Source organism: Nomascus leucogenys, chromosome 1a, assembly GCF_006542625.1.
Source record: "Nomascus leucogenys isolate Asia chromosome 1a, Asia_NLE_v1, whole genome shotgun sequence".
NCBI lineage: Eukaryota > Metazoa > Chordata > Mammalia > Primates > Hylobatidae > Nomascus > Nomascus leucogenys.
Window position 1 is genome coordinate 61,664,153 of NC_044381.1, and position 14,207 is coordinate 61,678,359.

The 14,207-nt window shown below is 43.3% G+C and overlaps 1 protein-coding gene across 3 annotated transcripts in view; it reads right to left on the reverse strand.

Annotated features, from left to right (window-relative positions):
* Positions 1 to 12,376, reverse strand: part of GDA (guanine deaminase) — a 101,161-nt gene extending 88,785 nt beyond the window's left edge. For 2 of the 3 annotated variants that reach the window (XM_030809928.1, XM_030809933.1), the window contains exon 1: positions 12,051 to 12,374. In XM_030809928.1, coding sequence (XP_030665788.1) covers positions 12,051 to 12,173 — 123 coding nt within the window. In that variant the 5' untranslated portion in view covers positions 12,174 to 12,374. Of the gene's footprint in view, positions 1 to 12,050 lie in introns of all 3 variants that reach the window. The other variant, XM_030809925.1, reaches the window with a different exon arrangement.
* Between the last annotated feature and the right edge of the window lie 1,831 nt (positions 12,377 to 14,207).

A 14,207-nucleotide genomic window follows, 5' to 3' on the forward strand; every position in this document is an offset into this window, starting at 1 on the left:
TCCCGAATAAAATGTTTTCATTTCAGAGATTTGTCTCTATATTTTATTTGACTTCAAAAACTCAGTGACAGCCACCACATCCATCCAGTTGTACAAGCCTAAAACCCAGGAAAGCTCTTCCCTCTCCCTCTGTATCCATTTGTCATCAAATCCCATTGATTTATCTCCTTCTCATCTCCCAGATCTCCCTGTTTCTCTCCATGTCTATCACCATCTACTTGTCTCTTTTGTGGTCCACTGCAGTCATTTTCTAACTCACCTCTTCCAGCAAGTCTTCCTCTGCTCCATTCTGCTCCTTACTCTGAAATTATTTTTAATATATTTTTTAAAAGTAAATCTGACCTATGTCAAAGTGCGTTGGCTCACGCCTGTAATTCCAGCTTTGGGAGGCCGAGGCAGGTGGATCACAAAGTCAGGAGATCGAGACCATCCTGGCTAACACAGTGAAAGCCCGTCTCTACTAAAAATACAAAAAATTAGCCAGGTGTGGTGGCGGGCGCCTGTAGGCCCAACTACTTGGGAGGCTGAGGCAGGAGAATGGCGTGAACCCGGGAGGCGGAGCTTGCAGTGAGCCAAGATAGCGCCACTGCACTCCAGCCTGGGCAACAGAGCAAGACTCCGTCTCAAAAAAAAAAAAAAATGTAAATCTGACCTATCTTCCTCTGACACCCTTCATAGGCTTTCCATTGCTCTTGGGCTAATGGGAATGACTATTGTTTCTCTCCGCCCTCATCTAGTTCCACCACCTCCTCCTACTCCATTCTTTGCCACCTGGTTCCTGGTTCCTTCTCCCCTCTGGGTCTTTGCACAGGCCATTCCCCTCCCTCTCTCTGCCTAGTTAATTCCCATTTAACCTTCAGACTCAGCTCCAACATGACTTCTTTGGGGTTACATTCTTGAAGCACCTCCTCAAAATAAGCCAAGTCCTCTGATTTACATCTCCAGAGCACTCTGCATTTTTTCCTTTTAGAAACTGTATACTGATCCATACTAATTTGATTATTGACTCCGAGTGCAAATAAGACAGGAACCGCACCTCTTTTGCTTACCATTTTATCCCTAAGACCTTGAGATCCTTGCTCTCCATCAGCTATTGTCAGCTCTCATGAGCTCCAAGCATAGTAACACCACAAACCATTGAGTCCACGCTCTGCAGGAAGGTGAGGAGGCACAAGTGTCCCCACTCATCTAGGAACCCGGAATGGCTTCTGTGTTTTGCATTTCCAAAAAGGGTTAAAGGGTACATGAGACCACTCTACACAGGCTGAAAGGAAACAATTTATAGGTTAAATAGCTCAGGAGAAAAACTCTGCAGCAGTGTGTGGAAGTCACCAACGATGTTACTTCTTGTGTTGCACCTTCAAGCACATTGGCTACAACCATCTGAGAATGTTGATTAACTATTTCTTGTCTACTCTGTGCAGAGCATATACCCATTCTATTCATTCTTTCATTTAAAAGCATGCACTGAATGCTAGTTTTGCACAAAAGCTCTGTGTAAAGTACTGTGATGGACAGGCGATGGATAACAAGAGCTATTGCTTATGGAGGGTCTACCATGTTCCAGGACTGTAAATTGTAAGTGGCATTTACAAGCAACATTTCAAGTAAATTACCATCTTATGAAAAAGCAAACACTTAATAAACCATAATACAAAACCAAAAGAAGCAAGCAGGCCTTTATAATCTACATTATTGCAGGTCATTAACATAGTCAGAGTTAAAGGCCTTTGAGAACTTCATGAGGTCTCAGAGTTCTAATTAAAATGTACTCTTCTAGGGTTCTTAATTACTCGCCAGGACATAAAACTAATTACAGCTCCCAGTAACCACATACATTGGCATCTAGATTAGAAAAAACCAGAGTTCTTATTCAAACAACTGGTTATTTGGAAGATAACCTGGTTATCCTGTGGTGAAAAAAATCCAAGCACCAGTTACTGAAGAAATATTCATCAGAGTGCCCACCATGTGTTAAGTGCTGTCAACACAAAGGTGATAAAGTTGTGAACCTGCCTTCAAGGTCAGGTTTTGGGGAGACTCATGAGATCAAGTTAGAGTTGTAAGGAGGCACTGAGTAGAGAGTAGGACACAGGCCAGGGGCGGTGGCTCACGCCTATAATCCCAGCACTTTGGGAGGCCGAGGTGGGCAGATCACCTGAGGTCAGGAGTTTTGAGTCTGGCCTGGCCAACATGGTGAAATCCTGTCTCTACTAAAAATACAAAAAAAAAAAAAAATTAGTTTGGCGTAGTGGCAAACACCTGTAGTCCCAGCTACTTGAGAGGCGGAGGGTGGAGAATTGCTTGAACTTGGGAAGCGGAGATTGCAGTGAGCCAAGATTGTACCACTGCACTCTGTCTGTGGAAGGAAGGCAGGAAGCTATGCCAGCAATGACCTCATTGAGGAGGTAACACCTAAATTTAGTCTTGAAATGTGTATCCATCCAGCGGATGGAAGGTGAAAAAGGAGCATGGACAAAGACAAAGACACAAAGGAATTTAACAACGTGGAAGGTTGGGCAAACAGTCAGCAAGGCCAGGCCTGGGTTTATCACAGGGTTAGGCAATGGGAAACCATACAAAGATATTTTTAACCAGCTGCTTTTTTAAACATGTGCATGAAATATTTATAGCAGCACTGCTGACAAATAGCCAAAGGGCAGAAACAACTCAAATGTCCATCAACTGATGAAAGGATAAACAAAATGTGGTATATCTACACAATGGAATATTATTCAGCCATAAAAAGGAATGAATTGTGACACATGCCACAACATGGATGAGCTTTAAAAACATTATGCTAAGTCTAAAGAGCCAGACACAAAAGGTCATGTATTATATGTGTCCATCTATCTGAAATATCCAGAATAGGCAAGTGGATAGAGAAAGCGGATTAGTGATTGTTGCAGAGAAGAAGAGAGGAAATAAGGAGTGACTGCTTAATGGGCAATGAGTTTCCCTTTGGGGTGATGAATATATATATTTTTTTGTTTTGTTTTGTTTTGTTTTTTTGAGACAGAGTCTCGTTCTGTTGCCCAGGCTGGAGTGCAGTGGCGCTATCTCGGCTCACTGCAAGCTCCACCTCCCGGGTTCCGGCCATTCTCCTGCCTCAGCTTCCGAGTAGCTAGGACTACAGGCGCCTGCCACCATGCCCACCTAACTTTTTTTCGTATTTTTTTGTTTTTAGTAGAGACGGGGTTTTACCGTGTTGGCCAGGATGGTCTCGATCTCCTGACCTCGTGATCCGCCCGCCTCGGCCTCCCAAAGTGCTGGGATTATAGGCGTGAGCCACCACGCCCGGCCGGTGAATATATTCTTGAACTAGATCATGGTCAGTGTGGTGGCAATTGTACAACATTCTGAATACAATAAATGCCACTGAATCATATACTTTAAAATGGTGAATTTTATGTTATGCATCTTTTACTGCAATTAAGAAAAAGAATACAAATTTTAAAATAAAATAAATTGGTTTTACATTATAAAAGCAAAACAAAAATTTTAAAAACTAGCAATACAAAAATAAAAATTATCCTCCACAGCTCCAAATCTCCATTCCCAATCTACAAAAGTAATTATTTAAGTTTTTATTTTAATATCTTCTTCCAGAACTGTGTTTTGTAGATGAGTGTATAAGGGTGTGCATGTGTGAGGGTGGGGGAATGTACGATCTTATGAAGCACTTTATTTTTCCATTTAAGCTTCTGGAGAATCTTGGAATTTTAAAATTCTTATATCATTATATGTAAGTTTAGAAGAACTCACTTTAAATTATAATTACCTTATGATTGCTTTGGCCTTCAATTTTTTTTTAAACTCATGAATCAATGGGCTGTAAATAAACTCATATTGACACAGTTGGGTTTTAAGGTGGGGTTTGCTGACAAAGGTTTGTTCTATCAAACTCATTTTTTTTCTTTTTTTCTTTTTTTGAGACGGAGTCTCATTCTGTCACCCAGGCTGGAGTGCAGTGGCACAATTTTGGCTCACTGCAACCTCCACCTCCTGGGTTTAAGCAGTTCTCCCCCATCAGCCTCCCGAGTAGCTGGGATTACAGGCACCTGCCATCATGCCTGGCTAATTTTTGTATTTTTAGTAGAGATGGGGTTTCACCATGTTGGCCAGGCTGGTGTTGAACTCCTGAGCTGGTGATCTGCCTGCCTCGTTTTTGTATTACACATCACATTCAACACACTTTACTGACCACCTACTTTGTGCTAAAACAACATGACAATGTTGAAGGGGCCTTAAGGACAATAGAGTTTTGGCCCTCTCCATGACAGAAGACAGCAGGGACTCCTGGAGAGCACAGACCTTGGACATCAGAGAGGCATAGCTCTGAGTCTTGACTTTGCCACTTATTTGCTGTGACTGCAGCCAAGTAACTCTCTGAGCCTCCATTTCCTCATTTGTAAAGTAGAGATGATGATGATGATGATGATGATGGCGTCCTTACCTTGTCTCAAGGTTGTTGATTTGTAAGGGATTTGGCAGAGTGTCTGAAATACAGTATGACTTAGTAAGGGTTACCTTTTCTCCAGTTCACCTCTCTTTTTCCAAAAACTTTAAATCATTTCAGTGAGTGAGAACATTCAGTAAAGCTAAGTATACTCAAAGGCAAATTGGAATAACTACTTCAGAGAAAGAAAAATAATAACAACACACTATCTCACTTGCCTCCCAACTCTATCAAGGTGCTATTAATCCACATTTTTTTTTTTTTTTTTTGGAGACAGAGTTTCGCTCTTGTTGCCCAGACTGGAGTGCAGTGGCATGATCTCAGCTCACTGCAAGCTCTGCCTCCCGGGTTCAAGGGATTCTCCTGCCTCAGCCTCCCGAGTAGCTGGAACTATAGGCGCCTGCCACCACACCCAGCTAATTTTTTGTATTTTTAGTAGAGACGGGGTTTCACCACGTTAGCCAGGATGATCTCGATCTCCTGACCTCATAATGCACCCACCTCGGCCTCCCAAAGTGCTAGGATTACAGGTGTGGGCCACTGCGCTCGGCCTTAATCCACATTTTTAAATGAGGATGCTGAGGCTCAGCTATGTCAGAAAATTTGTCCAAGTAAGTAGCAGAGTTTTGATTTGAATTCACATAATCTGACTCTAGAAACTATGTTCTTAACTACCTATAAAATACTGATTTGAAATATATGAAAAATTTTATGGAAGAACAGAGGAAGGGGCAATTTATTTCAACTTGGGAATGGTGGTCAAAAAGCCTTTGTGAAAAAGAGAAGATCAGAGCTGGGCCTTAAAGGAAGAGCAAGATTTCATTTTGATAGAAGTAAAATGGAAATGGGGATATAAAAAGGAGGACTATTCCAGGCAGAGAAATTGGTGCCAACAATGTGGAGGCATAAAAGGACATGATGTGCTGCAAAACAGGGAGAAATTTGCATGGATAGACATCCCTTGGCTCATGGATACAATATGGTGTAAACCAGTCATGGTAATCCTATTCCCACTTGCCAGACAGAGAAATGAAGCAACAGAAAGAATTAGAGAACAGGTTGGGGCCAAATAATGTCATGCCTAGAACATCTTCCAGGACATTTGAACCTTAGAGGCAATAGTGAGCCATAGATGGTTATAAAAGAGTAGATACATGATACTACGCATGTCAGTAATGTGGGGGAAATATTAGAATGAGAGAAAACAGTTAAGGGTCTCCTGTTATATTTTAGCTCAGAGACACTAAAGGGTAGATGGGGGCAATGGAAGTGAATATGCACACAGATATCCCAGAGGAAAATTGGCTGGGCTTGACTATTGATATGGGTGCCCGGAAAGGCCAATAAGGAGAAGGAGAAGGTAGTTATTCTTGTAAAGTGTAAAATATTGTTCATTGAAAAGCAGTGTAGTAATGAGGGTGCATTGGGCTGCAATGAACAGTACCCAACTAACAGAGATTTAGACAATAAAGACATTTCATATCTCACAAGTCTGGGCTGGGTACAGTGGCTCACGCCTGTAATCCCAACAATTTGGGAGGCCAAGGTGGGTGGATCACCTGAGGTCAGGAGTTCAAGACCAGCTTGCCCAACATGGCGAAACCCCATCTCTACTAAAAATACAAAAAATTAGCTGGGCATGGTGGTGAGCACCTGTAATCCCACCTACTCGGGAGGCTGAGGCAGGAGAATCGCTTGAACCCAGGAGGCGGATGTTGCAGTGAGCTAAGATCGTGCCACTGCACACCAGCCTAGGCAACAAGAGTGAAACTCCATCTCAAAAAAAAAAAAAGGAAGTCTATAAGTCTGATGGTAGACAGTTCCAGGGGTAGGGGTAGTTCAACTGCTCAGTGATGTTAGAGAATGGGCTGGTGTCTCTGAAATCCCCTTAACCTTTTCCTCACTGTCTCACATGGTGGCAGCAGCAGTTCCAAGTATCTTTTCTTAATATGAGAGTATCCAAAAAAGGCAGGGCTTCTCTTCCCACATCCTAGAAGCTTCTGAGCAAACTTCCTGTATGTCAGAATGTTATCACTAGCCACCCTCAGCTACCAGGAAGCTGGAAGAATAAGTATCTGGTAAATGGAGAAAGGATTACCATGACTGGCTTACACCATGATGTATCCACGGGCTGAGTCTATCATGGACTGATCAAATTCAGGTGTTAATAAGGAAAAAGAGGTCATGACTGCTGAGTGGGTAACCAACAGTGTTTGCCATGAGCATTTTGAACAAGCAATCAGCCTTCTAGAAAATGGGAATTTGCAAGATGATCTTGTAATAATTGGGAGTGAAAGCATCTTTCTGATGAAAGCCAAGCTCCCATTCAGCAGCCTCAGAAGGGAGGGATTAGCCCAATTTCCTTTCTCAGGACCAACAGCATATTTTGAGTTGCTGAGCTTGGCAGGAAGTGGAGGAAAGGATGATACACAATCACTAGGATTTGTGATTCAGACTGAGAGAACTTCTGGTAAAGTAGCCTCAGGTGAGAAAGAACTCTTTCTCCTCCCAGCAGTCTTCAGAACTGAAGAACAGTGGGTCACTCTTTTCACCAGGGCTATATAATCCGCTTTTGCATGTTCCAGTCCTAAAAGGTCCAATTCAACTACTACTTCCTTCAAGAAGCTTTTCCTATCACTGGTCAACTTGTGCCCCACTGTACTATTTACACACATTTACATACATTTTGCGATCACTCTTGATGCACTTGCCTTCCAACCTTACATATGTAAGGTATCATCAAATCCAGTCAACTTGATCTAAATAGCTACTGATTCTATCCACCTCTCCATCTTCATTACTGACAATAACTGTTGAAGTCTAATGGACATGTACTACATGCCAGGCATTATTCTATATATTTTACACTTATTAATCCATTTTATCCTTTCAACAACCCTACTAGGTAGACCATAGTAATTATTTTATGCATAAAGAAATTTGGAGATACAAATGGTAAGGAACTTGATAAAATTCACGCAGGTAATAAGTGATAGAGGTACTCTTAGGAGTTCACATCTCAGTTGATAACTACACTGCCTCTCTCATCTAAACCACATTCCATTTTACCTAAATACTGCAACAGGCTCCTATCTGACCTCCTTGCCTGCACTCAATTTCTCTACAATGCATTTATCCTGAAGTTAGAATGAACTTTATAACCACAAAATATAATCATGACACAATCCCACCATCCCTGATGCCCTCCATAACATAGCCCTGCTTACCTGTCCTGCCTTATCCTGTGTTAGCCTTCTCCTCAACCTTTGGACTCTAACTACCTTGACTGTTTCATTCCTTCCTACCCCAGGACCTTTGCACAGGCAGTCACAGGCAGTTCTCTCAACCTAGAAGGCTCTTCTTTACTTCCAGTCCTGTCCACCTTACCTATTGGTATGGTTTGGATGTGCGTCCATCCAAATCTCATCTTTAATTGTACTCCCCTAATTCCTATGTGTTGTGGGAGGAACCCAGTGGGAAAGAACTTGAATCATGGGGGCAGTTTCCCCCATACTGTTCTCATGGTAGTGAATAAGTCTCACGAGATCTGATGGGTTTATCAGGAGTTTCTGCTTTTTCATCTTCCTCATTCTCTCTTGCCACCGCCATGTAAGAAGTGTCTTTCACCTCCTGCCATGATTCTGAGGCTCCCCGGTCATGTGGAACTGTAAGTCCAATTAAACCTCTTTTTCTTCCTAGTCTTGGGTTGTTTTTGTCAGCAATGTGAAAATTGACTAATATACCTACTTAACTTCGAATTGTTCACATCGCAATGTTGATGTCACTTCACGCTAGGGAAAGCCTTCCCCTAACTAGTTCAAGTTCTGATAGGTCATGGCAGATTCTGTTAATTTATTACCAGATCATCAGCCTCAAGAGGGCAGGGCAGTATTTGCATACTTTGTTCATCAATTTATCTCCGGCAATAACCCCAGTGTTTGGCTCAGGAATGAGTCCACCTTTATTACAGCTACAAGTCTTAACTCCCTTGCCAAAGTGCAGATTCTTTGAGGTCCAGGACTGTGCCCTAGAGAAGCAGTCAGCTACAGCAAAGAGAACATGGCCTTTGCCCCATACTAATTCAAAATCCAGCTACACCACCACCGTATCTGAATGAATGACTTCTCAAGTCTCAACTTCCTCATCTGTTAGTGGAAATAATGACATTGTCAAGTCTAAAAGAGATACTAAAGATAGCTTGCTAGTGAATCTAGCACCAAATGCTTCTTGATCTTTCTTCCGGGGTGCATCTTTGGGTCCCAGGGGATCGATGACATAAGCAGTGAGAATAAAAAGCTAAGGTTCTGCGACCACCCCATACAGTTCATCACAGGCCGTGGCTTCCTTCTCTACCTCTTGGCATGTCACCATGTGAAAACATGCAAAATGTCACAGTGAGCAAGAGGTTAAGGATTTGCTAGGAGGCAAAGGGAATAGAATGAACATGGTACATGTTAAGTATCCACTAAGTGCCAGGCATTTTCATACATTATCTCATTTCATAAGTAGCAAAAGGAAATCTGACTGTACAAATGAGGAAACGGAGGCTCGGGCAGGTTAGGTCTCACCTGTGGTCTCAGCACAGGTAAGTGGTAGAGACTCTGACCTGAACCCAAGTCTCTATTTCTCCACTGGACTTGCTCCTGCCACCCCAGGGCACAACCTCAAAATGAATCTCTTCCTCACTCTTGTTTCTGGGTAAGTGTGCATTAAAAGGCCCAAGGCATGTTTATGCATCTTTACTGTCAACCTGACCCTGATGTATGTGGGAAGAATCAGGCAACTTAGTAATATTTGAGCATGCAATATCTCAAGATTAAATATTTGCAAATGAATTAAACATGTTAGAGTCTATATTCTTAAAAGCTACATGCTACTTGAGCAGCAAGTATAACTCTGTATTTTGCTTTATATCAAAAAGTTGGCTAGATAATTTCTTTTAATTAACCTGCTTTTGAATGAGCTTTAACTTGATGCATTAAGAGCAGCTAGTCATTAGCATTCTCTGGGCCTAAATGAAGTTATACAAAATAAGGAATAAAGTTTAAAAGCGAGACCAGAAGAACAGAGTGAGCTCTGTGCCCTCTCGCTGAGATGCTACCCCAGATCTGAACTTGCAATGGAGAAATAAGCTCCTGATACTTCACACAACTTGTCCCATCACAGAAACTATGTGCTACAGTTACTCAAAATGTAATCCACCTGCTACTATAATCCACCCGCTACCTGCATCTGAATCTCCTGGGATGCTTGTTGGAATGCCACTTCCTGGGGCCTACTCCAGGTCTATAGATTCAGAGTCTCTGAGGATGATGCCCAGAAATCAGCATATTATCAAGCACCCCCAGATATTTCTGATTCATTGCAAGGTTTGAGCTCCTAAAAATTTAGGAGTAAAAATTTACAGATCACTGGCCGGTGTGGTGGTTCACGCCTGTAATCCCAGCACTTTGGGAGGCCGAGGCAGGTGGATCACGAGGTCAGGAGATCGAGACCATCCTGTTAACACACTGAAACCCCAACTCTACTAAAAATACAAAAAAATTAGCCGGGCGTGGTGGCGCCTGTAGTCCCAGCTACTCGGGAGGCTGAGGCAGGAGATTGGCTTAAACCTGGGAGGCAGAGCTTGCAGTGAGCCAAGATCAAGCCACTACACTCCAGCCTGGGTGACCGAGTGAGACTCCATCTCGAAAAAAAAAAAAATTACAGATCATAATAATTCAACATATTTCTGTATTCCAAAGGGATATTATGATCTTTTTTGAACCCTGAAATATTTAAATAAATAATATATTTATCCCAGCAACTCTAAAAGTAAGATATTCTCCATTTCGAAATGGGAGATGTCAAGTTTTGAAATATGTATGGCATGCCCTATCTTTAAACACAGCCAGGTATCAACTGCCTTGCACCTAGGAGGAGAGGAGAGCAACAGTTAGCAATCCACTGGTTCAGGAGCTCTATACCATACATTCCAGGCACTGACTAACTCACCTTTGTATTTGATTCCTAAGTAATTTTGTCTTGTGGGGGAAGGGCACGTTTTCTAAATTTATAACTTCAGTATGATTTTTAGTTAGGAATAGACTCCCTGACTCAACTACTAATTGCGTGTTCGGGAAACTCTTTTATTTTTCTTCTGTACAAGCACCAGAAAAGGTATTTTTATTACTTCCTTTTCTTATTCCTCTCCACTGGTAAAGCCAGTTGCCTGCTACCCTACCAATTAAAATTCTGGATATGGGAAATTAATTTTTAAAAAAGAAACCCAAGAGTTGAACAGCTTCTTGTGATTAAAATAACACCTCTAATCTTCCACCAGTTTAGCAATCTCCGTTCCTTTGCTTCCTGGGACTTGCCCCAAACCTGAGTTCCCTGAAACTTGAGGACCAAGTCCCCAAGCATGGGTTCATCAGTCTCAGGGTTTACCAGAATCTCCCTGGGAGAGCTCTGAGAGTTTTATCACCTTGGAAACACAACAGCAGGCTCCCTGAACGTGCATAGAAAGAGTATTTTTTAAAGCATCATGAGAAAACAGGGTTTAGTTACCCCCAAATGTAAGAGTCACGATTCAAAACTGTCACCGACTCGGTAGCATCTTAGTCAAGAATAGTATCTTCAACTTGACAAATCACAAGTATGTGTACTTTTGCTAACCAAACCAGTAGTTGGAAAACAGCTCAAAAAATCCCATCTCCATATTTATTTTACCATTTTTTTCTTCTAAAAAATGGAATGGCTTCACTTATCAAACTTGCCAGGCCATGGCTGATATAGTCACTATATGTGTGTATGGAACAGTAAATATTAGACATCAAGTTACCTGTGTCATTTGTAGAAATCCTGATTTTGGAAAAGAAAGTGTAAAAGATACATTCAAAGAAGACATTTTGAACCTTAAAATGGAACTGCTTGCTTTGATGCAAATGGCTATGGTGTGTGTGTGTGTGTGTCTACGCGTGTGTGTATAAGAGAGAGAGAGGAAGGAAAAGAGATGGATGAATTATTTCTTTCGGACTATCCCTTCTAGTATTACAAGTTGTGGAACCTGCATTGTTAGTATATTATCTCTGTTGAATGATAGGGTGAATGTAATCAGTTCTATTTATTCTATGTTCTGGACACGCTAAACAACATCAATCAAATGACCCCCTCCTCTTATTTCTTTCACAATAAATTCAACCACATTTATGGAGAGCCTCCTGTGCCAGGCACAGTGCTAGGTGTTGGAAACAAAGATGATTGAAGCAAGATTGAAGATTATTGCTGGTATCTTAGGATTGGAACGGGGGTCGGGGGAGCGGGGGGTGACATCCTTGCTCCCGGCTCTACCGCAGCCTGGACTGCTGTCGAGCCAGCTGTGGCGTTAGCACACCACTGCTCCCGACTTCTGGGAACTCCCCAGCCAGCCCACGAACCTAGCGCCAGGGTTCTCTCTGCGTTGCCCAAGAGCCAAAGACTCAAGTTCAACTCCGGAGCCGCGGCGCTCCCTGCGCACCGAGCTAACCTCGGGCTACGCGAAGCACCGCGCCAGATTCCTTGCACCTATCCTCCCGCCCGTCGGAGTGCGCTCGACCCCGCGCCTGCTTACTTTGCCGCTGTCGCTCACGCCGAGGAGATGATCCCGCAGCACCTCCATGGGGCAGGTCCAGGTGGAGTGGACGAACGTCCCTCGGAAGATGTGCGCCAGGGGCGGCATCTGAGCGGCACACATGTCAGCGGCGGAGCGCAGCGCAGGTCCGCGGGTCGAGGAGGGCGCACGCGGCGGAGGCGCAGCGGGACTATCTGCAGCTGCGGGCGGCTGCCGGGCGGACACCGGTTCCGGCCTTGTCCTGCCCCCGCTTACCCGGGCGGTTGCCAGTACCCTGCAGGCCGCGCCCAGGGGCTGGCTCCCTACCTCCTCAATGCCAATAGGATTTTTCTCCCGCGAGTTGGCTCCGCGCTCCCGTGGGGTGTGGTCTTTCTCCCCACCCTTGCGTTAGTTTTGGTTGTGTTAACTCTTTCAGTTATCAAGATCGACCACAGCTGAGGCTCAGAAGATCAGCTTCCTCCACCTTCTATGAGTTGTGTCAGCCTGGCTCCTCTGACCCTTCAACTTCTAGGATCACTTCTTCAACCTGTAGCACCCAGGTCCTGTACTTGCATTAGTTCAGGCACAGGTGAAAGGTCAGCTGGGGCTGCCTACCTTATGACCAGTTTCTTTTTAGTTTATGTAGACTGCAGAATTAGTATTGGTCCTCACCTGAATGGTTCTGGAAGCATGTCTTACAGAGCCTCTCTGGGGACCCCTAAACTGGGTGTCATTGTGGACCCCAAGTTTCCTCTCTTCACCTTGAGGCTAATGTTTTTGGTTCTTGTGTTTGTCCACAAACAATTCCAATACCAATTTTTCTCGTGTAAAATGAATGAATCTCTTTTATTTACTTCCAGTTGTACAAGGGGAGAAAATTAAGTTCTCAAGTCAAATAGGCAGCAATGGTACCGTGGGTGCTGAATTGGGAATCAAGATACTGTGGACAAGACACGTGGGCCTCGGTGTCCTTATCATCCCCACTTATGAAAATGGAGCTTGGACTGGGTCATAACTAGGGTCAGCGTTCCCACCCTACACAATGACCACAGGGTGCTTCACTAAGTTCCTCCATGAAACCCAGCTGGCTTCCATTCAGGGCCCTCTAACGTGCTGTTCCTTCTGCCCCAATGCCTCTCGTGGCGCTTTACTTGGCAGCTCTTCTCACCACTGATTTGTCTCAAATGTCAGGCTCTTTGGAGTCACCTTTCCTGACCACCAAGTGGCACCGGACTCCCAGCAGTTTCTACTCCACTAATCCATCTTGTTTCTGCCATTGCATTTATTGTGTCCATCCTTCTTTATTTTGTGTTTTTTAGTTTACTCCTGTTTCCCTCTCACCAATACACACACACACACACACACACACACACACACACACACACACACCAATAACAGAAGCACCACAGGAGCAGGGAATGTGTCTTATGCCTAGAACAATGCCGGTATTCCATACATGTTTATTGAATAAATGAATGGGTGGTTTTTCTGTGAGCAGAGCCATAACCTGAGACAAATAACTATTTTGACAACTACATAAAGGGTGAGGGTTTCATTGCAGTATGTGAGCAGTTTTTCTCTGAATTGCTGCTTCTATGACACAGGGCCGGCTTATAGAAATGATTCGTTCCCTTCTCAGTTCCTTCAGCTCACCCATAACCAATGTCTAAGGTGACCAACTCATCCTGGTTTACCAGGCACTTTCCTGGTTTTAGCACTGAAAGGCCATTTAGGAAAACCCTCAGAACCATGCACACAGATGCTTGATCACCCCACCAGGGATCCAGAATTAGGAATCTCTGCAGCTGAGGTCATTATACTTGTCCCTGCTCCTTGTCACTTTCTCGTGATTCTGCCGACCACACTCCCTCCTGGCAGTACCAACAGCCAGCACACTGAAAACATTCCCTTGTATACACAAAAACCTCAGACAGAAAGGTGAAGAAAATGGCGTTTGAGATAGGATTCAATCAGATGTTTCCAACAGATGTATTACTTTCCTAAAACAGATACGGTTAATAATTTTTTTAATTATTAGGTTTTAATGAAAACCTAAATGTCAAAAAAATAGAGACTAGTTTTATGAACTAGAATATATCTACTTGATAGAACATTATCTAATTATTAAAAACAACAGGAGAAATATATAGCCACAATGTTAAGCTTTCAAAAATGGCT